A 23052-nucleotide genomic window follows, 5' to 3' on the forward strand; every position below is an offset into this window, starting at 1 on the left:
CCATGGATGACGGGGGCCAATCCAGAGCTACAAGGACGACGCCACATAATCCTGTGCAACAGCTCACCTATCAGGGTCAGAGAGGAAAGACATACAAGGGCTGCTCCTTCAGCCACAGCTATAACATGACATCTATTCCCTGTGAGACTGGCTGCCTCCAGAAACTGAAGAAATGCTGTGCCTGTAGCCATTAGGTCGAATATCAGCAAACCCCATTGGTGCTGAATGAGCTGGAAAGCCTGGGACTCCAGCTACCATTCTTCCGGATCCAGCAGAGAATGGCCGAGAAAGTCTGCCTGGATATTTTCCTTACCTGCAATATGCACTGCCAAGTCGGCCTGCAAGTGCCTCTCCGTCCACCAACAGAGGCATACAGCTGCCAACGCCTAACTTCTGGTGCCCCCACTTATGGATAGAATCTAATTTAACAATGGAAACACATGGAAATCACCTGGTTTAAAAGGTTATGTTTAAGTTCAAATTGTTGCATAGACTTAGATATTTCTTGGAGACTTGTTATTTTCAGTAGGTCATCCAGGCAAACACTTGATTATTGCAATGTTTGTTTTCTCGGTCTTTCATTTAAACAACTGCAAAGACTTCAAGTTTTGCAAAATGTATCTGCTAAATTGATCCTGAAAGGAAATAAATTTGACCATGCAACTCCATTTTATGCAAGCTACACTGGTTGCCCATTCGAACAAGGATGGAGTTTAAACTTTTGACTTATTTTCAAAAGTTTGTATGGTTTATGTCCTGGATATTTGGTAGGTTTCGTTACTGTTTATAATCCACTTTGATGTTTATGACCGTCAGGTGAACTATTGTTGGTGTTTCCATCGCTTCCACGCTGTTGACTCAGTAGCACTAGAAAGAGTACATTGTTAGGGTCAGCTTCTGAACTTTGGAATAATCTTCCTTCTGGTAATGTCTACGTATAAAACTCAATAAAGAATCTTAAAAATAAATAAAAAGATATTGCACACTACATGAGGTTTAGAAAAGCTGTAAAAACATGGTTATTTCAGTGATATTTGTAGATGTCATGGATTTTTCATTGTTCTTCTGTTGAATAGTACAACTTCATTTTATTGTTGTAACCCTCCTTGAACCTGGTGGTAAGGCAGGATATAAATGTTATTAAATTAGGGGCAGTCCAGGGCCCTGGCCACTTTTTGAGTCTCATCCAGAGAGTCCCACTGCATTAAGCATCACATGGGTGAGGGCCCTGTAAAGTGAGAAATGCTTTAGGGGCCCCACTAAGCTGAAACTGACTTGAGATTTGTACATAAGATATTGTTGGAACATTTTTTTGTGGTATCTCTTAAAGCTAATTTTAAATGTGAGGAGAGGAGGGCTGTGTTGTGCAGAAATGTTACTTTGGATTGCCCCCGATCCATTTTCATTGGTTTGCTTCCTCTCTTCTCCCCAAATATTTCTGTCTAGAAACACTACTGCATGACAGAGGCTAGGTGAAGCTGGAGAGACGCACGAGGGAGACTGGGGCAGGGGGGAGGTATATGAGAGAATGGGTGTATGAGAGACTGGAAGGGGGAACTCAGACCATAGTGATATGTGAAACAAAGAGGTAATTGCCTCTTTTCTTCACCTATCAAGGCACTGTTGTCACACAGCCGGCAGCATGCTTTGGAAAGGGAGACTGGTGGCTTCTGCCAGTGTCTTGCAAAGGAATTTTAAGCAAGGTACTAATGTACTAAAATTCCTTTGCCCAGCCATAGTAAATTAGTTTCTGAAAGAGCAATTGCCGATCTGGCAGGGGATTCCAACTCATCTTCTCACTCTCATCCTCCCCCCCCCCACCCAAAAAAAAAAAAAAAAAAAAAAAAAAAAAAAAGATTGCTGCGAACAATGGTGGAGGGGTGGGGAAGGACAAACAAGAAAGGTCTCAGTTACTGGCTCTTAAGTTCTTGGGCTGGTTCCTAGATTCAAAGAAAGTTTGTCGAGAAAAATCAGCTCCTTGGTTTTCTCCACAATTACATTCTTGTAGAAAGGAATATCATAGCTCTTCCATTCTTTCTTTGTCAGCTCGTTATGGGCTCTAAGGGTCATAAGAGTACAGACCCTTTGTAGTTGCTGTTGTGGTCAAGAGGGAGGGGGTTTATTGCTGTTGATTTCTAAGGACTTGTTTGTGGTTAGAATTTCTATTGGAGAGTGGGTGGGTTGGTATTTTTATTTCTCAAAATGAGTCTGGATGTTCTCTTTCGTTGTATCATGTTTTCTTCTAATAAAAATTGTTTTTAAACATAAAAAAGGAATATTATAGATTAGAAAAAGCTTAGTGGTAAGTCTGGTATTCCTTCAGATAAGGAGCTCTGGAAACATCAAATATCTTTGTATAAACTGGAGGTTTCCAGGGCAAAAAAAAACAGTATTATTCAGAGCTCATTGGAGTGGATTAAACAGAATTTTCTCATTAAGAAAAAGTATTTAAAAATCTTACATCTTCAGATACTTTGTCAGGACAACAAAAGCAACTGAATGCTAATGATTTAGAATGGGGGGTGGTGGTTTCAACACAATTGTATTTAAGAACGTGATGGATGGAATTGGAGGGGGCCATCCAATAGATTGTGTCTGCCTTTTAAGCCTGTTAATCTGAAAAAGAAGTTAGGATAATTTGGGGAGAGAAGACCTAGTTGTATTCTTGATTGCTGTCTAAGCTAGGTTATTGAAGAACCCTCCAGAAACATCAAATATCTTTGTACCGAGTTTTGGATATCATCTTATTTACAATCCGATATCTCCACTGCTTTTGACTATCGACTAAATTAGGGGACTTGAGACTAAAAGGAACTGCCTTGGAGAAGTTTCAGAAATTTCCATCTAACAGGACTTATAGCGTTAAGCAGAACGGTAAAATTTCTTTTAGCTGGTAACCACCATGTGGAATCCCCCAGGGCTCACTACTATCACAGTTTTTGTTTAATGTTTTTATGACTTCTTTAGGTACAATTCAATTAGAGAGTCATGAGTACCTATACTCTTATACAGAAGACATTTTTATCTTAGTTCCAGTCCTTCAGGATAAGGACTCAACTTTTACTAAAATTAGAAATTGTGTTAATTTATTTATTTTAATACATTTGTATCTCACATTTTCCCACCTATTTGCGGGCTCAGTGTGGCTTACAATACTTTGAGAATGATGGAAGTACAATTGGTTACAGTACGATTATGGATTACATTATGATGAGTTATAGAAGACAGAGTAAATACAGGATAGCAGTAGGCTCAATGTGGCTTACAGGTTCCGGAGAGGAGAGTACCAACTCCATGAATATATACAGAGTGGAAAATAGAGTAACAGTAGGTACAAGGAAGCTGATAAGGTTCCGGAAAACAGAGCACAACTCTGGGACAAATATATACTAGCATATAGAGAGAAGTAATCCCAATGAGGCCGAGTAGGAATAAGGGTAGAAATACACTTAATTATATACGCTTAATTAATAAAACAATGGGCCCTGAGAAATATGTTTAGTCTGAATGTGAACAAAACTAAGTTTTGTGGTTTAATAATTCTGATTGCGAGATTCCTCTCATAATCCCTCCGAATGACGACGAATATCTGACTTTAGACTGAACGTGTTTAGCGTGTTTTTGGACTTTTCCCTTTCTTTTGAAAACCAAGTTAATTATTTAAAAGGGCATTTTTAAAGCTTAAATGTCTTAAACTTGTTTGGCCCTATTTCTCTGTGGATCATTTTGCTCTATTAGTGCAATAAAGCAAAAATACTTACCTGTAGCAGGTTCTCAGAGGACAGCACACCGAGTATTCTCACATTTGACCGACGTCGTCAGACTGAGCCCGATGCGGACGCTGACTAGTTAGTAGCGTCCGCAAGTTCTAGCAGTATCCCACCGTGTATGTACTGGTGCCTTCCCACCTGATGTGCGAGTACAGGTCCTCCAGTCAGGTGAAAAAAGCAAAAAGCCTATAACTAAAGGCAACTCCTAGGGGAGGTGGGAGGGTATGTGAGAATGACTGGCCTGCTATCCTCGGAGAATACCAGCTGCAGGCAAGTATCTTTGCTTTCTCCAAGGACAAGCAGGCCTTCATATTCTCACAACTGGGAATCCCTAGCTACCAGGCTCACCAAAAACAAGAAAGCTAGGATATTGAGTCTCAAAATGTTGAGACTAGAAGTTCAAACAAACTATATACATACTAGCTGTGTGGTGTAGCCTGAAACATAATAAAACAGGGTCTAGGAAAATGGAGTTGGATTCTAGATACCAAACAAATTCTGCAGGACTGCATATCCGAACTGTCACGTCAGGTGTCCTGATCCAAACAGTAGTGGGAAGTGAATGTGTGGCCTGAAGACCACGTTGCAACCTTGCAATTTCCTCTAAGGAGGCTGATCTCAAGTGGGTTAACGATGTAGCCATGGCTCAGACATTGTGAGCTGTGACATGACCCTCACGAGTCAGCCCAGCCTGGGCATAAGCAAAGGAGATGCAAACTGCTATCCAATTGAAGTGTGCGTTTGCTGATGGCCACCCCCAACCTGATGGGGTCAAAAGAAACAAAAAGCTAGGTGGACTGTCTATGGGCTTGAGTTCACTCCTGATAGAAGGTGAAGGCTCACTTGCAGTCTAAAGTATGCAGTACAGGATAGGCATTAGGTTTTGGGAAAAATGTTGTCAGAAAAATTGACTGGTTAAGATGAAACTCGGACACTACCTTAGGAAAGAACTTAGGGCGCATGCGGAGAACTACTCTGTTGTGATGAAATTTAGTATACTGTGGGTGAGCTATCTGGGCCTAAAGCTCGCTGACCACCACCAGAAACACAACTTTCCATGTCAAAAGCTTCAGATGACAGGAATTCAGAGGCTCAAAAGGAGCTTTCATCATCTGGGTTAGGACTATGTTAATATCCCATGACACGGTGGGGGGGGGGGGGGGGGGGGGGGTTGTAACAAACCTCTCATGAAGCGAACGTGATGACAGTCAGAAAACAGTCCAATCTCAACGGATATTTGGAGGACTACTCCAGAAGAGGATGGAATCAGATCTGCTGCAGCCAGAAAGAAGCGATCAGAATCATGGTGCTCTGATCCTGACTAAGCTTCAGCAAAGTCTTCTCTATGAGAGGTATGGGAGGATTCACATACAGAAGACCCTTCCCCCAATGTAGGAGAAAAGCATCCGACGCTAGTCTGCCATGTGACTTTGACATGAGCAGTGAAAAGATCCACCAAGGGGATGCTCCACTCTTGGAAGATCTTCTGGGCTACATCCATGTTTAGAGACTACTTGTGCAGTTGCAATATCCTGCTCAATCTATCTGCCAGGCAGTTGAGTGGCATGAAGGTCCATCCCATGAAGTAGGGTCCACTGTCACATGCCCACCACTTCCTGGGTACTCAGTGTGTCACAAAAGAGAGGAGAGAGGTTGAGAACCACTGCTCTAAAGCAGTGTTCTTCAATGCAAGGCCCAGTGGCCAATGGTGGCCCTTGGAGAACTCTGGGATGGGTCTCACTGTCATTTTGGCTTTTTTTTCTGCTTCACTCTGCCGCTCTACTCCACCTCACGACAGAAAGGGGGAAGTGGATGGGAGAAAGAGCCACATGCTTAAAAGACAAGGCATTTCTCAATAGACAGAGAGGTGGTATTTGGAAATGCCCAACTCACTGAGGATACACTCAATAAAAAGTTTGGGGGCAGGCAGGTGAGGTGGATGTCATTAACACACACTGGTCAGCAGTGTTGACGTCTCACATGGGAAGATATTTGATGGCTCTCCTTCAGCTTATTTGGATCCAAAGTGGCCCTGACTTAAAAATTAGAGACACGCTTAGCTGCTTTTTCTGTTGCACAGGTTCAATTATGGAATGCTCTCCCAGGAGGCATATTTTCAAAGCACTTAGCTTTCCAAAGTTCCATAGGTTTCTATGAAACTTTGGAAGGCTAAGTGCTTTGAAAATATGCCTCCAGGTCCACTTCGCTTATGCAGCAATGTGGTTCAGTTCAAGAAATTGTTTGTTGAAGCTTTTATGTAGGAGTAGCTGGTGTTATAATTAGTAATGAAGAGCAGTATTTGCAGATTATGGTAGGTTGTATGATACGTAGTTTGTTGGAACTGTTTTAATGTGGTTTTTATTAAGTACTAGTAAAAAAGGCCCGTTTCTTAACGCAATGAAACGGGCGCTAGCAATGTAATGAGTTCCTGCCATTAATGTTTCCACGGTTGTATTCTGAATATAATTGTTGTTTACAGGTGTAAGATTTCTTTATATACAATATTTTTTGTGTAAACTATGTTACAATATGTTACAATGTGGTAAAAGTTTGCCTTGTTCAGGCCCTTCAATCAGTTTAACAATCACATCAGAAGAGCTCCTTACTGTGAAAATGCAACATACAGTTGCCCATGTGAGAGACTGAGAGTGACAGTGTGTTTTACAGACAGTGTAAGAGAGAGATACACAGAGTGATTGAGTGTGTGTGATGTGTGTGAGTGACAAAGTGATTAAATGTTTGTCTTCCTTTCCGTTCTGTGCACTTGCCTCCACTAATGTTCGTACCTCCCTGTATATGATTGTTTGTTAGAGATTCAATCCACTCCACTTCCCTCCTCCAAGTTCCGTTCTGTCTGATTGGTGAGGGCGGGGACAGTGAGAGCCAATGAAACGCTGAACTACAGACTTACGAACCCTACACTGCCACAGTGCCACAGAGTCAGCTTCAGAATGTTGGAGGTGCTTTCTAGGATGTTTGATCTGTAAGTCACCTAGTTTATAGGCGATATATAAATTTTCAAAATAAAGAGCAGTGCTCTAAAAGGTTCATTTTCCAAATAGTTAAATTGAGGAGCTGCCATCAAATGTCTCACATTTCAGCCAAGGAGCCTGCTCAGAACCAAATCTTATGTTCTATTTAGCACAGAATATTCAATCTCATTTTATTCACATGAGCTATTTGAAATAATGCAGGTTTTAAACTTACCGCCAAAATAAGCTATAGTCCTTTGGAAAGAATAAAGATGAACTTGTTGAAAAACAAAATGCCTGCAAAGGGAAAACAAATAGCAGCTGTTGCTTAAAATGAAAAATTTGCCTGAATCATAAACAGCATTACATTCATCATTACCAAGACAATTATCTTTCCAACTTTCCTTCTACAAGTTTCAGACCTCCAAAGCTATAAAAAGAAGTTTGATCCTCCCCTTTCAAATGACTGACAGAAGAAAAAGCCTGCAAACCATAACTAAGAGCTCTTGCACCAGTCTTTATGCCCTTACACCATGAAGTAAGAAAAGGAAGCACGGGTGCAGTCAAGACCAAACCCACAGGCCACACACCAGCCAAGCTTGCTGCAACTTCTTCCCCTTTCTACCACTGAGAAGTTGTGTAAGGAAGCAGAAAGAAGACACGTTGGACCTGAGGCCCCAATTGTCTGCTTCCTCCTTCACTGGTTTAGATTTTTTTTTTTTTTTAAGGCAGAAACTTTCAGGGAAAATGTCTAAAAACTAAAAAAAATTAGATTGTACAATCAGTATTCAACTTGACATAAGCTCTTAATTATTTGAGGCTAGCAAGTCAGCCAGAAAAGATGAGTTTAAAATCACTGACCACAGGGACACAAACCTTTAAAAGGGTACTAAGGAATGTGTATCTCATTTATTAACATAAGAATGCCAAGCTGGATCAGACCAATGGTCCATCTACTCTAGCATCCCTTCTCCAACAGTGACCCTAACACCAATGGATCTGAAGCACAGCACATCTAAGTACTCCCTGTAAATGTGTAAGTATGCATCGACCTGCCCCACCCAGACTCTAAAATCTATGTCCTCGTCATCCAGGAACTTCTTGAACCCTAAGCTACTTGCTGTGACTTCTAGCAGCAGACTCCATAATCCAGGTTCCTGGGTCCACCACATGCCTCCATCCCCATCTCTCTTCCCTAATACTGCTGCTCTGGTCTCCCCTTCTCCCTCCTTTTGCTTTTCTCTCTTTATACCAATATGTTGTTGTTACATTTGTACCCTGTGCTTTCCCACTCATGGCAGGCTCAATGCGGCTTACATGGGGCAATGGAGGGTTAAGTGACTTGCCCAGAGTCACAAGGAGCTGCCTGTGCCTGAAGTGGGACTCGAACTCAGTTCCCCAGGACCAAAGTCCACCACCCTAACCACTAGGCCACTCCTCCACTCCATTCCTTTCCTAATAATTCCTAACATTCTATTTGCTTTCTTTGCTGCCGCAGCACACGGAACAGAGGGTAAGTATTTTCAACGATGACTCCTTTTCCTGGTCGGTGACTCCTAACATGGAACCTTGCATCATATAGCTATAGTTTGGGTTCCTCTTTCCCACATGCATCACTTTGCACTTGCTCACATTAAACATCTGCTATTTGGATGCCCAGTCTCCCAGTCTTGTAAGATCGTCTTGCAATTTTTCACAATCCTCTTGCAATTTAATAACTTTGTTTCTGCAAATTTAATTACCTCACTAGTTATTCCCACCTCTAGATCATTTATGAACTTTTTTTTCCTTTTCTTATTTCCTCTCTTTTTTGAAATTGAAGAACTGCACAGTAGTGCTATTGGTATGATGTGCTAAGTGCTTTGAAAATATGCCTCTATCTACCCCTCAGTGTTATTCTTCTTATGTTCTTCTTTTAAAATAAGCCCTGTTGCTGTAAGGGATTTTATTTTTTATTAGAAACAGTGTTGTCAAGAAGACAGTACAAGCTGTTCTCCTTACTTCCGTAATCTAATACCACGATACTGGGGAACAGCAAAAAAATAAAACCCAAAGGGTAAGATAATTTACAGATCTTAATGTATATAGGTAAAGCCCTCAGAGACCAAGGATTAACCAAGGTCTGACCTGCAAGACTCTAATATCTACGAGAGATTGTAGTGTCTGCGGTCCTCTCTCATTCATAGGGCTGTTTTTTACCCATATTAATTTGCTTATGAACAAAAAAGTCGTTTTAGAAATTATATCAAAACAATCAGTCTATTTGCTGAATAACACAGTCTAGATAAACAACAGAGAAAACTTTAAAACTTAGCTTTTACTGAGGTAGTGCAATAACCCCTCTGATTAGATAAACAACGGGGCCCATATTGTTTTGCCTTGTTACAGGCTTCTTCAGGTTTAGCCCAATAAGGTTATTGAACAGGGGTATCACTTCGCCGTGCTAAGACGTTAATCTTGGGACCGATTCTTAACAGGCCCGAAATTTTGCCTCACCAATCTATTATATTTCTTTAAAGGGGTGACCAAACATGTGGATAAAAGGTGAGCCAGTCGATATTGTGTTATCTGGATTTTCAAAAGGCGTTGACAAAGCACCTCATGAAAGACTCCAGAGGAAATTGGAGAGTCGTGGGATAGTAGGTAATCTTCTATCATGGATTAAAAACTAGTTAAATGATAGAAAACAGAGAGAGTATGGTTAAATGGTCAGTATTCTCAATGGAGAAAGGTAGATAGTGGGGTTCCCCAGGGGTCTGTGCTGGGACCACTACTTTTTAACATATTTATAAATGATGGGAGTAACTAGTGAGGTAATTAAATTTGCTGACGACACAAAGTTACTCAAAGTTGTTAAATCACAAGAGGATTGTGAAAAATTACAAGATGACTTTACGAGACTGGGCGTCTAAATGGCAGATGACGTTTAATGTAAGCAAGTGTAAAGTGATGCATGTGGGAAAGAGGAACCTGAACTATAGCTACGTAATGCAAGGTTCCACATTAGGAGTCACCGACCAGGAAAGGGATCTAGGCTTCATCGTTGATGATACGTTGAAACCCTCTGCTCAGTATACTACGGTGGCTAAGAAAGCAAATAAAATGTTAGGTATTATTAGGAAAGGAATGAAAAACAAAAATGAAGACATTATAATGCCTTTGTATCGCTCCATGGTGCAACCGCACCTCGAACACTGTGAATTCTGTTCATCACATCTCAAAAAAGATAAAGCGGAATTAGAAAGGGAAAGAGAAGGGTAACAAAAATGATAAAGGGGATGATGGGCTCTTCAGTTTGGAGAAAAGACGGCTGGGGGGGAGATATGATAAAGAGGTCTATAAAATAATGAGTGGGGTGAAATGGGTAGACGTGAATCTCGTTTACTCTTTCAAAAAATACTAGGAATAGGGGGCACACAATGAAGCTAAATTTAAAACGAATTGGAGAACATATTTCTTCACTCAACATGTAATTAAACTCTGGAATTCGCCAGAGAACGTAGTAAAAGCAGTTAACTTAGTGAATTTAAAAAAAGGTTTAGATAGCATCCTAAAGAAAAGACCATAAGCCATTATTAAAATAGACTTGGGGAATATCCACTGCTTATTTCTAGGATAAGCAGAATCAGAGAAAAGAGTGGAATGTTTGACCACAGAAAAACAAACCCTGGAGACAAAAATGTATAAAAACTTCTTTATTATTAAAAAAAAAAAAAAAGAGTCTTTTTTAATAATAAAGAAGTTTTTATACATTTTTGTCTCCAGGATTTGTTTTTCCGTGGTCAAACATCCCACTCTTTTCTCTGTTTGTGTTTTCTCGTGGGGCGTTCGAGTTCTCCGCTTATCAGCGGCACTTTGTTAGGATAAGCAGAATAAAATGTATTGCACTGTTTTGGGATCTTGCCAGGTACTTGTAACCTAGATTGGCCACTGTTGGAAACAGGATGCTGAGTTTGATGGCCCTTAGGTCTGTCCCAGTATGGAAATACTTATGTTCTTAAAGAGGCAATTGCCTCTTTACTCCATCTACCTAGAGGATGCTGCCGCACAGCTGACAGCATGCTTTAGGAAGGGAGACTATTGACTTCTGCAACTGATTAGCAGAGGCACCTTAAGGAACTGATTTATTAAAGTTTCTTTGCACACAGGCACAAAATAGGAAAAAAAAAAAAAAAAACATCAAATCTTAGTAAGCCAATTTCTAAAACAGCTACTGCTAATCTGGGAGGGGATTCCAACCCCCTCCCCCCAAACATCACGGGACAATGCTAGAAGGGTGGGCAAGGAGAAGCAAGAAAGGTCTTAGATGCTGGCTCCTAAGTTGAGCTGGCTCCTAGATTTAATGAAAATTTGTTGGGGCCAGCCTTAAAAGGTAATAATGCACAAACCACAAACAGTTTTTTCATGGAAAAGAAGTTATAGAATAAAAGATCATGATATGCGACTCAAAAAGAACAGACAAGTTTAACATAAGCAAAGCAGACATTACCTGGAGATGTCCTTTTTCTCCTCCTAACTGGGATCTTCTCAGTACAAACTTAGCATTCATCTCTCCCTCATTCCAGTCCCACCCCAACTAGTCTACTACTGTTTCACTAAAGGCTGGCTCTAGGCAGTGGTGTGCTGGAGCCGGCTCGCAACGGCTCGCTAGAGCCGTTTGTTATTTTTTAAAGAATTTTGGGAGCCGGTTGTTAAACTTTAACAACCGGCTCCTAAAACTTGGGCTGGGGTGGCTCAGGTCCCTTCCTGAAAACATCAGTCTCACTTAGTTGTTCTCCTCCTCTCAGAAGCCAGCAAAACAAAAAAAAAACAGCTGATAAAAACCATTGCCTGGGGCCGCAGCCCTGAGTGTGCCCCTGCCAGCTCCCTTCCTCCTCCCTCTCCAAAACAGGAAGTTATAGCCTGAGGGGAGGGAGGAGGGCTATGACCCCATGCACATTTTCATTCTGGTTTTTTTTTTGTTTTGCCCTCCCCCAGTGTGAGGATCACAGCTGCAGTAAGGAAGCCAGCAGCAGCAAGTGCAGGACTGTGGTTCAAGGTTTGATTGAGAAGAGGAGGTGCATGATGAAGTCAAGTAACAGGTTTGTTTGTTTTCCATCCCTGTACATTCAAAACAAACAGTCCTTTGAGCTGCTGCATCCATGTTGTTGATCTTTAATGTTGGTAGCATTTTTATTTAATCTCAATTATATGTTCAAACATGCCAGCTTGTGCAGCATACAGATGTACACAGAGGAGGTATAACAGTGGAATAACTTTTCATAGGTAAAGTAATAATTTGTTATAAATCGTAACTAGTTTGCCATTTGGAGGAGGAGCTGGTTATAGGGACACTACATAAGTACATAAGTAATGCCATACTGGGAAAAGACCAAGGGTCCATCGAGCCCAGCATCCTGTCCACGACAGCGGCCAATCCAGGCCAAGGGCACCTGGCAAGCTTCCCAAACATACAAACATTCTATACATGTTATTCCTGGAATTTTGGAGTTTTCCAAGTCCGTTTAGTAGCGGTTTATGGACTTGTCCTTTAGGAAACCGTCCAACCCCTTTTTAAACTCTGCTAAGCTAACCGCCTTCACCACTTTCTCCGGCAACGAATTCCAGAGTTTAATTACACGTTGGGTGAAGAAAAATTTTCTCCGATTTGTTTTAAATTTACTACACTGTAGTTTCATTGCATGCCCCCTAGTCCTAGTATTTTTGGAAAGCGTGAACAGACGCTTCACATCCACTTGTTCCACTCCACTCATTATTTTATATACCTCTATCATGTCTCCCCTCAGCCGTCTCTTCTCCAAGCTGTATAGCCCTAGCTTCCTTAGTCTTTCTTCATAGGGAAGTCGTCCCATCCCCGCTATCATTTTAGTCACCCTTCGCTGCACCTTTTCCAATTCTACTATATCTTTCTTGAGATGCGGCGACCAGAATTGAACACAATACTCAAGGTGCGGTCGCACTATGGAGCGATACAACGGCATTATAACATCCTCACACCTGTTTTCCATACCTTTCCTGATAATACCCAACATTCTATTCGCTTTCTTAGCCGCAGCAGCACACTGAGCAGAAGGTTTCAGTGTGTTATCGACGACGACACCCAGATCCCTTTCTTGGTCTGTAACTCCTAACGTGGAACCTTGCATGACGTAGCTATAATTCGGGTTCTTTTTTCCCACATGCATCACCTTGCACTTGCTCACATTAAACATCATCTGCCATTTAGCCGCCCAGTCTCCCAGTCTCGTAAGGTCCTCTTGTATTTGTGCAGAGATATTTTTTTTTCTCCTGGTAAAAGGTCACTAAAACAGGCATCATGTTATGACAATCAGGTGCTCAACATCCAGAGTTTCTATCTATTTATTTACCTATTTTAAGTTATTTATGACATTTATATTATCCCACATTAAACATGAATTAGACTGAAAACTGGGAGCATTTAACATTTTTTCTTTTTTCCTGTGCCTAGATCAAAAGAGATAGTCGGCATCCCTGCCAGCAAAGTTATGCCTTCCATGCCCACATGGGGGAGGGGGGAGGAGGAGTGAGGAATGTGTTGCCCCCCCCCCCCCAATCCACCTCAGCCCCCCCCCAAAAAAAAAAATTTGTACAGTTGGCTATGCCCGGAGAGCCTGTTGTTAAAATCTTTCCAGCACATCACTGGCTCTAGGTCCTCCCTGGCTTCCTCCTCTCCATGTAGCCCTATATTTGCATGCACACCTCACTGGCTACTGACTCATATTTCTTTAAACATATTGCGGTGTACATATAGAAAAAAAATCTTAGAGCAGGTGGTATAGAATGTCAAAACAGGAATCCATAGATGCAAAGGTGTGATGCTACTGATTAAGCGGCTGATGCTCCAAAGTCATCAGGTGAATTTATAGCCTTGGCTGAACTATCAATGATCAAAGGAAATCACATGCAAATGAGATGTGCAGAAAGGCTGCATGCAATTTGGTAGGGGAGGTACCTGGCACATGCACAGATTGGTCTCTCAGTAAGTGTCAATGTTCAGCACATGCTCAAAATGGCAACAACTGCTCTTTGGACCCTGCTATAAAGGCATGCATCATGGACTATTCTTGTTGGTTACCTTTTTTATTGTCTTTTTTTATTGCTGTATTTTGTGTATGGCAACCAAATACTTTTTTTTTTAAGGTTGCTTTAGTGTTCTTGGCATGCACACACACACACGCATATACCTGTAAAATAAAACTGTAAACCACTTAGGTCTACGAGGTATATAAATACTGAAATAAAATGATACATTCTGCACATGAAAAGTGCTGCAGACCATGCCACCGAGAAGCTGCCCTTTCACATGCAGCACCACTTTGGACCTACTGAACATTTTTAAACAGTACAAATAGGCACGCGCTTCTGTGCATTGCACAGAAATGTCTGTGCAGAAAGGAATGCTCTTTTTAATACGTTTGCATCTAGTTTTCTGATGTTGCTTTAGCGATTGGAAAAAGCATCGGCAAAACTGTTTGAGCATTAGGCACACAGCATCATACACACAAAACAGGCTAAGAACAGTGAAAACGGAGCATTACAAACCCAGTAAGCTTCGAGCATCTGGCCCCAAGACTGGAGAGGCTCTGTGGTATCCCATCGGAGATAAATAGATTAGGTAGGCCTGAGTACTTTTACCATGTATTATTTTTGGTATGGGTCAATCAGATAATTAGCCACCCACATTTCTCACTTTTACAGATACTCTGGTGTTGTACCCACAGGCAGTATTTACTCCTTAAGAATAAAGCAGCCTGTCAACTACCCCCGAGCACGGGAAAATCCGATTCTTATTTTTCATTCATTCCCTATTAATGGATGCACTCTTTACCAAATACATAGTAACATTGTAGATGACGGCAGAGAAAGACCTGCACGGTCCATCCAGTCTGCCCATAAATAAAAGGCATACAAGGTAACAAATCTGTATTACTACACATTGGGTTTCCCCCTGACCAAATTCAACTCTGATATATTGATCTAGGCTTGGTCTACCCGACTGCATCCATGGACTTGCAATCCAGCCTCTCCCAGAGAAAACAGGGCCACAAGCTACAGACACAACTGGAGTAAGCTCACAACGAGTACAAACTCTCGATCTTAACGTCTACCTCTTAATAAGTCTTCCTCCACTCGAACCTGGCTGCTCCCGTCCTCCCCCCATTCATTGGGCACCACCTGCTCATGACCTTCCGTCGCCCTCTCACCTCTGTGCCGCGGCTCCGACATGCCCGTGTCCCAGGAACCCAGCTCTGCAGATACTGTATCTGCCTCCGCTCCTCCAGCACCGGTGACACCAAGAAACGATTGCGGGCACAAGAGATTTCAGGGCGGTGGCTCCCCACGCTCCTACAGCAGCACCGCCACAGAACTGAGGCCATTTTCCGCCGGAAGCTCCCATCATCTCTCGCGTGAACAAAGTCGAAAGCTAGACCCACCTCCTTTGCAAGAGCAAGAAGATTTGATAACAGGAGGCGACATGAGCTAGCTAGCCCCCATTGCACCCAGTAGGCGGAGCTTGTCGCCCTATCAATTGAATTGTTTTGGGTTGATCAAGATGGCGGCCACTGAAGTAGGGAAAATTAAAACGTCCTGGGATGGAGGCGGCTTCAGCCGTGTGACATCATGCCGTTTTCTGATAACAAACCTCCTTGACCAAGAGCAACCTTGGGCTGGCTCTTCCTGGAGCAGCCCAGGTCAAGGAGGTTTAATAGACAGGAGATTAAGTGAAATGCTGAAACCAATTAGGTTGGTTTGAGTTTTCCCCTACCCGCGGTGCTGTCATCCCCGTATACTCAAAACAAAGCAAGCAAAGAGCTGCTGCATCTAGGTTGTCGTTCTTCATTATTGGCAGTGCTTTTTTTTGTAGAAAAAAAAGGTGCCAGTACTCATTATAGGTGGGGGGTCACCACATGTGGCCCCACCCCTTTTATAGCCACACCCACATTAACCACACCCCTTATACCAGCCATGGCGCATATAAAGAAATCATTGATAATATATTAGTATAGGAGAAAAAAATGTGATTTTTTTTTTTCATTATAAATAATTTCTTTAAGCTGTTACAGCTCCAGCATACCCAGTGCAAAATAAGACAGCAGATGTAAATTCTCAAATTGGACATATTTCAAACACTAACATGAAAATAACATGATTTTTTTTTCTACCCTTTTTGTCTGGTGACTTTGTTTTTCTATCCATATTGGTCACAGTCTCTGATTCTGCTGCTCTCTATGTGTTCTCTTAACTCTGTTTCCAGGGCTTCCTTTCCTTTTATTTATTTACTTTCTTCCTTTCTTCTTCATTTCTTGCCCTACATCCATAAGTAAAAGCTGGGTCCTCCTCCGTGGAATTGACTAGAGAAGGTATAACGTGGATCCAGCTTTTGCCTATTTTCTCCATCCATGTGCAGTTTTTCTCCTTTCTTCCCTTTCCCTCATCTCCATCCATATGCATCTTCTTCTTTTTTTCTTTCCTCCCATCCATGTCCATCCATGTCCAGCACTTCTCCTCTTTCCTCCCCTCTACTACTACTACTATTTAGCATTTCTATAGCGCTACAAGGCGTACGCAGCGCTGCACAAACATAGAAGAAAGACAGTCCTTGCTCAAAGAGCTTACAATCTAATAGACAAAAAATAAAGTAAGCAAATTAATGTGTACAGGAAGGAGGAGAGGAGGGTAGGTGGAGGCGAGTGGTTACGAGTCAAAAGCAATGTTAAAGAGGTGGGCTTTCAGTCTAGATTTAAAGGTGGCCAAGGATGGGGCAAGACGTAGGGGCTCAGGAAGTTTATTCCAGGCGTAGGGTGCAGCGAGACAGAAGGCACGAAGTCTGGAGTTGGCAGTAGTGGAGAAGGGAACAGATAAGAAGGATTTATCCATGGAGCGGAGTGCACAGGAAGGGGTGTATGGAAGGACGAGTGTGGAGAGATACTGGGGAGCAGCAGAGTGAGTACATTTATAGGTTAGTAGAAGAAGTTTGAACAGGATGCAAAAACGAATAGGGAGCCAGTGAAGCAACTTGAGGAGAGGGGTAGTATGAGTAAAGCGACCCTGGCGGAAGATGAGACGGGCAGCAGAGTTTCGAACCGATTGGAGAGGGGAGAGGTGACTAAGTGGGAGGCCAGCAAGAAGCAGATTGCAGTAGTCTAAACGAGAGGTGACAAGGGTGTGGATGAGGGTTTTGGTAGAGTGCTTGGAAAGAAAGGGGCAGATTTTATGGGTGTTGTAAAGAAAGAAACGACAGGTCTTGGTGATCTGCTGGATATGAGCAAAGAAGGAGAGGGAAGAGTCAAAGATGACCCCAAGGTTTCGAACTGAGGAGACAGGGAGAATGAGAGAGCCATCAACAGAAATAAAAAACAGGGGGAGTGGGGAGGTGGGTTTGGGGGTAAAAATGAGAAGCTCGGTTTTGGTCATGTTTAATTTCAGGTGGCGTTTAGACATCCAGACAGCAATGTCAGACAAGCACGCTGAAACTTTGGTTTGGATGCAAGGTGAGATATCAGGGGTAGAAAGGTAGATTTGGGAGTCATCAGCATAGAGATGGTAGGAAAAGCCATGGGATGAGATTAATGAACCAAGGGAAGAAGTGTAGATAGAAAAGAGGAGGGGACCAAGAACAGAACCCTGAGGTATGCCGACAGGCAGAGGGATAGGAGTAGAAGAGGATCCACCAGAGTGAACACTACAGGTGCGGAGGGAGAGGTAGGAAGAGAACCAGGAAAGGACAGAGCCCTGGAATCCAAGTGAGGACAGGGTATCGAGAAGTATGCTGTGATCGACAATGTCAAAAGCAGTGGAAAGATCAAGAAGAATGAGGATGGAATATTGACCTCTGGATTTAGCCAGTAATAGGTCATTGGAGACTTTAGTAAGCGCAGTTTCAGTTGAGTGGAGAGGGCGAAAACCAGATTGTAGTGGGTCAAGAATAGCATGTGAGGAGAGAAAATCAAGGCAGCGGTGGTGAACAGCACGCTCAAGTAATTTGGAGAGAAAAGGGATGAGGGAGATGGGTCGGTAATTAGAGGGACAAGTAGGGTTGAGTGAAGGCTTCTTAAGGAGAGGTGTGATCACATCATGTTTAAAGGCAGTAGGGACTCCATCCATGTCCAGCATTTCTCCTCTCTCTTCCTTCCCTGTATCCATATAAAGCAATAATTCTGTCTCCCCTTTCCTCCATCCAAGTCCAGCATTTCTCCTCTCTTCCTGCCAACCCCTCCATCCATCCATGTCCAGCAATTCTCCTCTATCTCCTGATCTCCTCTCCATCCATTTCCATCATTTCACCTTTCTCCCCTGCCCTCCCCTCCCATCCATGTGCATCTTCTTCCTGTCTTCCCTCCCCTCCATCCATGTCCAGCATGTCTCCTCTCTCCCCTGCCCTCCCCTCCCATGTCCAGTGATTTTCCTCTATCCCCTGTCCTCCCCTGCCATCCTTGTCCAGTGATTCTCCTCTCTCCCCTTTCCTCCCCTCTCATCCATGTCCAACGATTCTCCTCTCTCCCCTGCCCTCTCCTTCCATCCATGTCCAGCGAATCTCTCTTCGCTGACCTCCGCTCCCATCAATGTCCAGTATGTCTCCTTTCTCCCCTGCCATCTATGTCCAGCGATTCTCCTCTCTCCCCTGCCCTCCCCTCCTATCCATGTCCAACAATTCTCTCTTCCCTGCCTTTCCGTTCCCTTCCATTCATGCACCTGTGCTCCCTGAGTTGAAATCTTTTGTTTATCCAAAGTCGCAGCAAAAACCGGCAGTGAAAGCAGCAGGCAGACAGGCACTGGCAGGCAGGCTCACCTCCTCGTCATTTCCCTTCCCTCTCAGCATGTCCCGCCCTCACGGAAAGGAAATTACATCAGAGGAAGACGGGATGCGCTGAGAGGGAAGGGAAGCGACGAGGAGACGAACCTGCCCGTCTGCCTGCTGCTTTCACTGCCGGTTCGCCAAGACTTCGGGTAAACAAAAGATTTCAACTCAGGGAGCACAGAGCACGAATAGGATGGAGTGGGTAGGTGAGCCAGACGTCAGAAAAAAGGTGCCGGTGCGCTGTACCGGCGTGTACCAGCACAAAAAAAGCACTGATTATTGGTAGCATTTTTATTTAATCTCACTTACATTTTCAAACATGCCAGCTTGTGCAGCATACAGATGTACATAGAGGAAGCACAAAAACGGGATAACGTTTCATAGGTAGAGTAGTAATTTGTTATAAATCTTAATCAGTGGTCAGTTGGAGGGGCTGGTTACAGGGACACCCTAGCATGTGTTATATTCGTGCACAGATTTGTTTTCTCCTGGTAATGGGCCACTAAAACAGACATCATGTTATGAGAATTATGTGCTTAACATTCAGAGTTTCTATTTATTTATGACAGTCATATCCCACATTTAACATATATTAAGTTGAAACCTGGGAGCATATGAAAGCTTTTTTTTTAACCTGTGCCTAGATGGTTTGTGGGAACTTGCTCCTTCTATTTTGAAGAATGCAGTAGTATATTATAAATATTACTATTATTTACTACTGGTTGATATACAGCAGAAGTTAACCAAGTCAACTTCATGCTTTGTTATATAATTTTTAATAGTATTTTTCTCAGTCATTACCCAAATACAAATAAAATTATAATGTTAATTATACGACCGTGTCTGCCTCTTATGGCAGCTTTTGTTAAAGCCGTGTCAGAAAAATGTGCAAGTGCAATTTTATTATGCATGCAAACAATACACTTCCAAAATACAAAATAGCAAGCCGCACAGTATTAGTCGCCAAGTTTATACAAAGTTGATTATTTTCAGTGAAAAATACATCTGTTGGCTGCCTGCTATGTGAATATTCTATCACTGTTTAATTATTGCTGCCAAGTATTACATATTTAGGGCATACGCCTTAAACATAGATTATTTACATTTGTTTACCTAGACCTTGCATGCACCTGGTATTGCTTATTAAACCCGAAGGAAAAACCAAAGTGTAGTTAAACAATTTAGTATAAACTGTATTGTTTATGGCTTTACTTGTTATGAAATGCTTTGCGTCCTACTGATCTGTGTTTATTTTGGCGGATGGAAACAGTCAGGTGGGCTTATAGGGAGGGAGGGGAGTACGGGAGGGGAAGGGTTCTTTTTATTGTGCCATGTTGGATGGTTTACTGTTTTTTTCTTGATCTGTATGAAGCTTATCAACCAACGTGTTTTGTTTTGAATAAAGATGATTAAAACATAAAAAATAAGTTTTGGATGTTACTGAATTCTATTATTCTGTCTCACTGTATTTCCAGTTTTGGCACAGTATGAGCCATCACAAGAACAAAATATAAGAAAACCAATGGTCTGCATTAGGGGCTTATAGCCCATTTAGTTATGTTTCCACAAATTAGATATCTGTTTGACAGAAAATATTTTTATTATTTTGACTTATAAACCACTTGTCCCTGAAACATGCTCAAACACCAGAATAATCCATTTGTGTATCTAAAAGGTAAAGTGCTACAAAACAGATGAAGATGTGATTACATGTGCCGCAATAAAAGGAGAGTTTAATTCAACTTCATTTAATGTAAACATATTCCATCATCTTTATAACACCAGGCTTCCCAAGGCAGATTACAACAACATTTAAGATGAACCCATCAGGAAACAGGATATCCTCACTGAAATGTGGCCATCTGTATTGTATACAGTGTATTTATTTACGTTTTAGTGTAGAAAAATGAGCACAAAATACAGAGCTTAAAATTGCTGTTTCTAGCAGCTATAATTTTTAAGCTGTTTTTGTGATATTCAATTGTTATTTCATGATACTTATATCTACATATGGGAAGCTTTCAAATAAATTAAAAAGCTGTCCAATAAGTAAAAAACAAAACAAAAAACAACTTTTGTCCTCCACCTTTTAAGGCACTGCCTATCTAATTAAAACAGCTTTAGACTTGTTACAGATGGACCAACAATAAAAAAAAAACAACAACCCGACAATGTGGATGCAGCAGCTCATAGGGTTTGCATGCGTTGTTTTGAGTAAACGGGGATGACAGCTGAGCTGGGAAGGGGAAAGTTAAATTGTCCTAATTGGCTTCATTGCTTACAATAGACTAGATAGGCTCACTTCCACTCCTGTATATTAAACCTCCTTGGCCCAGGCAAAGGGTGGAAGGAAGCGGTAGTGGGCAGGGTCGTAGGAGTTAGGAAGGCGGTGCCTGCGAGGATGGAGGGGCGGAAGTAGCTACGAGTAGGAGGAGCAACAGATAGAGGGGCGGAAGTAGTTCTCGGTTTAGGGCGTTCTTCTGGGTTCAGGGAGAAGCTAGAGAGCGACGGAAGTGTACCTGAAAAATTGAAAATATGGTGGTGCGTGGCTAGAAAGTGGGTTGTGTTGTGAACTTTTCAGCTAGATGTCGGAGCATGCATGGAGATTTTTTTCTGGACTGCATTGGACTTTACTTTCTTCGTTGGTCTGGGTTGGGTGGAGTGAGTAAATCTAACAGGCGCTGTTTTGTTGGTTCTGACATAGTAGTATATTCTTACTGTTTTTCTTTTCAGGGTAATTAGAGTCTAGAGAAAATGGCAAAACATAGAGTGAAGCAGTAGTATAAATAGGCAATCCGTTTAAAATTAATGATACAACAGGCAAGCCCAGTATTTATCTGGGAGTACTGTGTGTGTTTTTCTTCGCCCCAGTATTTTAGTTGTTGCTGAGTAGTATCCTACCTTTTTATACTGTATAGAAACAGAGAAGGCCAAGATGAGATACTGGTTGCTGGTACACTTATTGTGGATGGTACAGCTTGGTTGTGCGAAATGCTGCAAGATGGATCATCTCCTTGGTCCAGATGTCTTCAGTTATAAACATTTTTATATGAATGAATCAAATAATGCCTTAGGCTACTGTGAAAGAAGGAAAATCACATCTTTGGATTTCTGGAGTTTATCATCTGTAATCTTTTTAGGTACATCATATTAATTATTTTAAGAAAGTGTTATGGTTGTTGTGGTGGGGTACTTGAATAGTTAGAAATAAGAGTCTATTTATTTAATAGACAAATTGTAGCTGTATTGATGGATTGGGATAGCTTGATATAAAGATGGTAAAAAAAAAAACAAGCAGTAAGTTACTTTATCTCTCCATGTCTCTGAATAAATTAAGCAATCTGGGTAGAATCATGATAGAAAAGTCATGTACTGGTTTTAGCAATGGTCGTTCAGACATAGTTGCTTGCAAAAATCTGTCATGATGATATTAAAAAAATAAAAAATTTTTTTTTAACATGATGATATTAAAAAAATAAATGTTTTTTTTTTTTAAAGAGACCATTCAGGTCTTCCACTCATAAGCACAGATCAACACTTAAGAACAGAGAACATAAATCGAACCATGCTGAATCAGACCGTACTCTACATCTTCATTTAGTACCACACGTAGGACCAGCTTTCTATAAATTGCGCCTAAAATAATCGGTACCAAAAAAACATTGCTATTAGCACTATTCTATAAATCTCGCCTAAAGTTAGACGCAGTTTATAGAATACACATAGCAGCTGTCCCTGTAACTAAAATTTTGGCACAGCCATTTACACTAACTAAAACCTGGTGTAAATGCCCACACCTAATTTAGGCACAGATTGGGCATATTCTATAACAGTATGTGTAATTTTCAGGAACGCCCATGCCCCTCCCATGGCCACACTGTCTTTTGAGAGCTGTCTATTAGAATTTACGTGCACCACTTTGCAGAATACGCTTAGAAAGTTGTGCACGTAAATTCTAATTCATTTTATTTATTTTTTTTTTTTTGTTTCGTTTGTACCCCGCGCTTTCCCACTCAAGGCGGGCTCAATGCTGATGATTGCTTGTTAGTGGCCAATTATTGGCCCTGATTGGCTTGTTATGCGGTTAAGTTGCGTGCACAAATTGGCTACACATGTTGATTTGCGCTTGCAACTTCAGTCGCTGTTTATAGAATCTGGGGGATAATGTGCTCTCCAAATTTAGGGGTATGTTTACTAAGGCGCACTATAGGTGTGTTAGCATTTTTAACGCTCAATCGCTAATGTGCCCATAGGAATGTATTAGAGCGTTAGCATTTAATGCACTTTAACTTTAAAGGTGCATTAAAATCGCTAACTTGCCTTAGTAAACATACCCATTATTGTATTGCAGACGTGGATAGGCATTCTAGATGTGCTGTTACAAATCAATAGGCTACCCTGGATTGTGAATACATGCAGTGATTATATCTGTACTGTGTTTGATAATTTCACTTTCTGAGAGCTAAATGGGGACAGTCTTTTTGTTTCT

General features: G+C 41.7%; 2 protein-coding genes across 3 annotated transcripts in view; one reads left to right on the forward strand and one right to left on the reverse strand.

Annotated features, from left to right (window-relative positions):
• The window catches only part of PDSS1 (decaprenyl diphosphate synthase subunit 1), a 70533-nt gene extending 55304 nt beyond the window's left edge, over nucleotides 1–15229 (reverse strand). Inside the window, exons 1-2 of one of the 2 annotated variants that reach the window (XM_030199281.1) lie at nucleotides 14968–15229; nucleotides 6978–7039 (exon numbers count right to left, since the gene is read on the reverse strand). In XM_030199281.1, coding sequence (XP_030055141.1) covers nucleotides 6978–7039; nucleotides 14968–15141 — 236 coding nt within the window. In that variant the 5' untranslated portion in view covers nucleotides 15142–15229. Of the gene's footprint in view, nucleotides 1–6977; nucleotides 7040–14967 lie in introns of those variants that run through there. The other variant, XM_030199282.1, reaches the window with a different exon arrangement.
• Nucleotides 15230–20973: 5744 nt separating this feature from the next.
• Nucleotides 20974–23052, forward strand: part of LOC115467703 (protein adenylyltransferase SelO-like) — a 127576-nt gene continuing 125497 nt past the window's right edge. Inside the window, exon 1 of the mRNA XM_030199284.1 lies at nucleotides 20974–21703. Within this exon, the coding sequence (XP_030055144.1) occupies nucleotides 21499–21703 (205 nt within the window). The 5' untranslated portion in view covers nucleotides 20974–21498. The remainder of the gene's footprint in view (nucleotides 21704–23052) is intronic.

This window comes from Microcaecilia unicolor, chromosome 1 (genome assembly GCF_901765095.1).
Source record: "Microcaecilia unicolor chromosome 1, aMicUni1.1, whole genome shotgun sequence".
NCBI classification, from domain to species: Eukaryota; Metazoa; Chordata; class Amphibia; order Gymnophiona; family Siphonopidae; genus Microcaecilia; species Microcaecilia unicolor.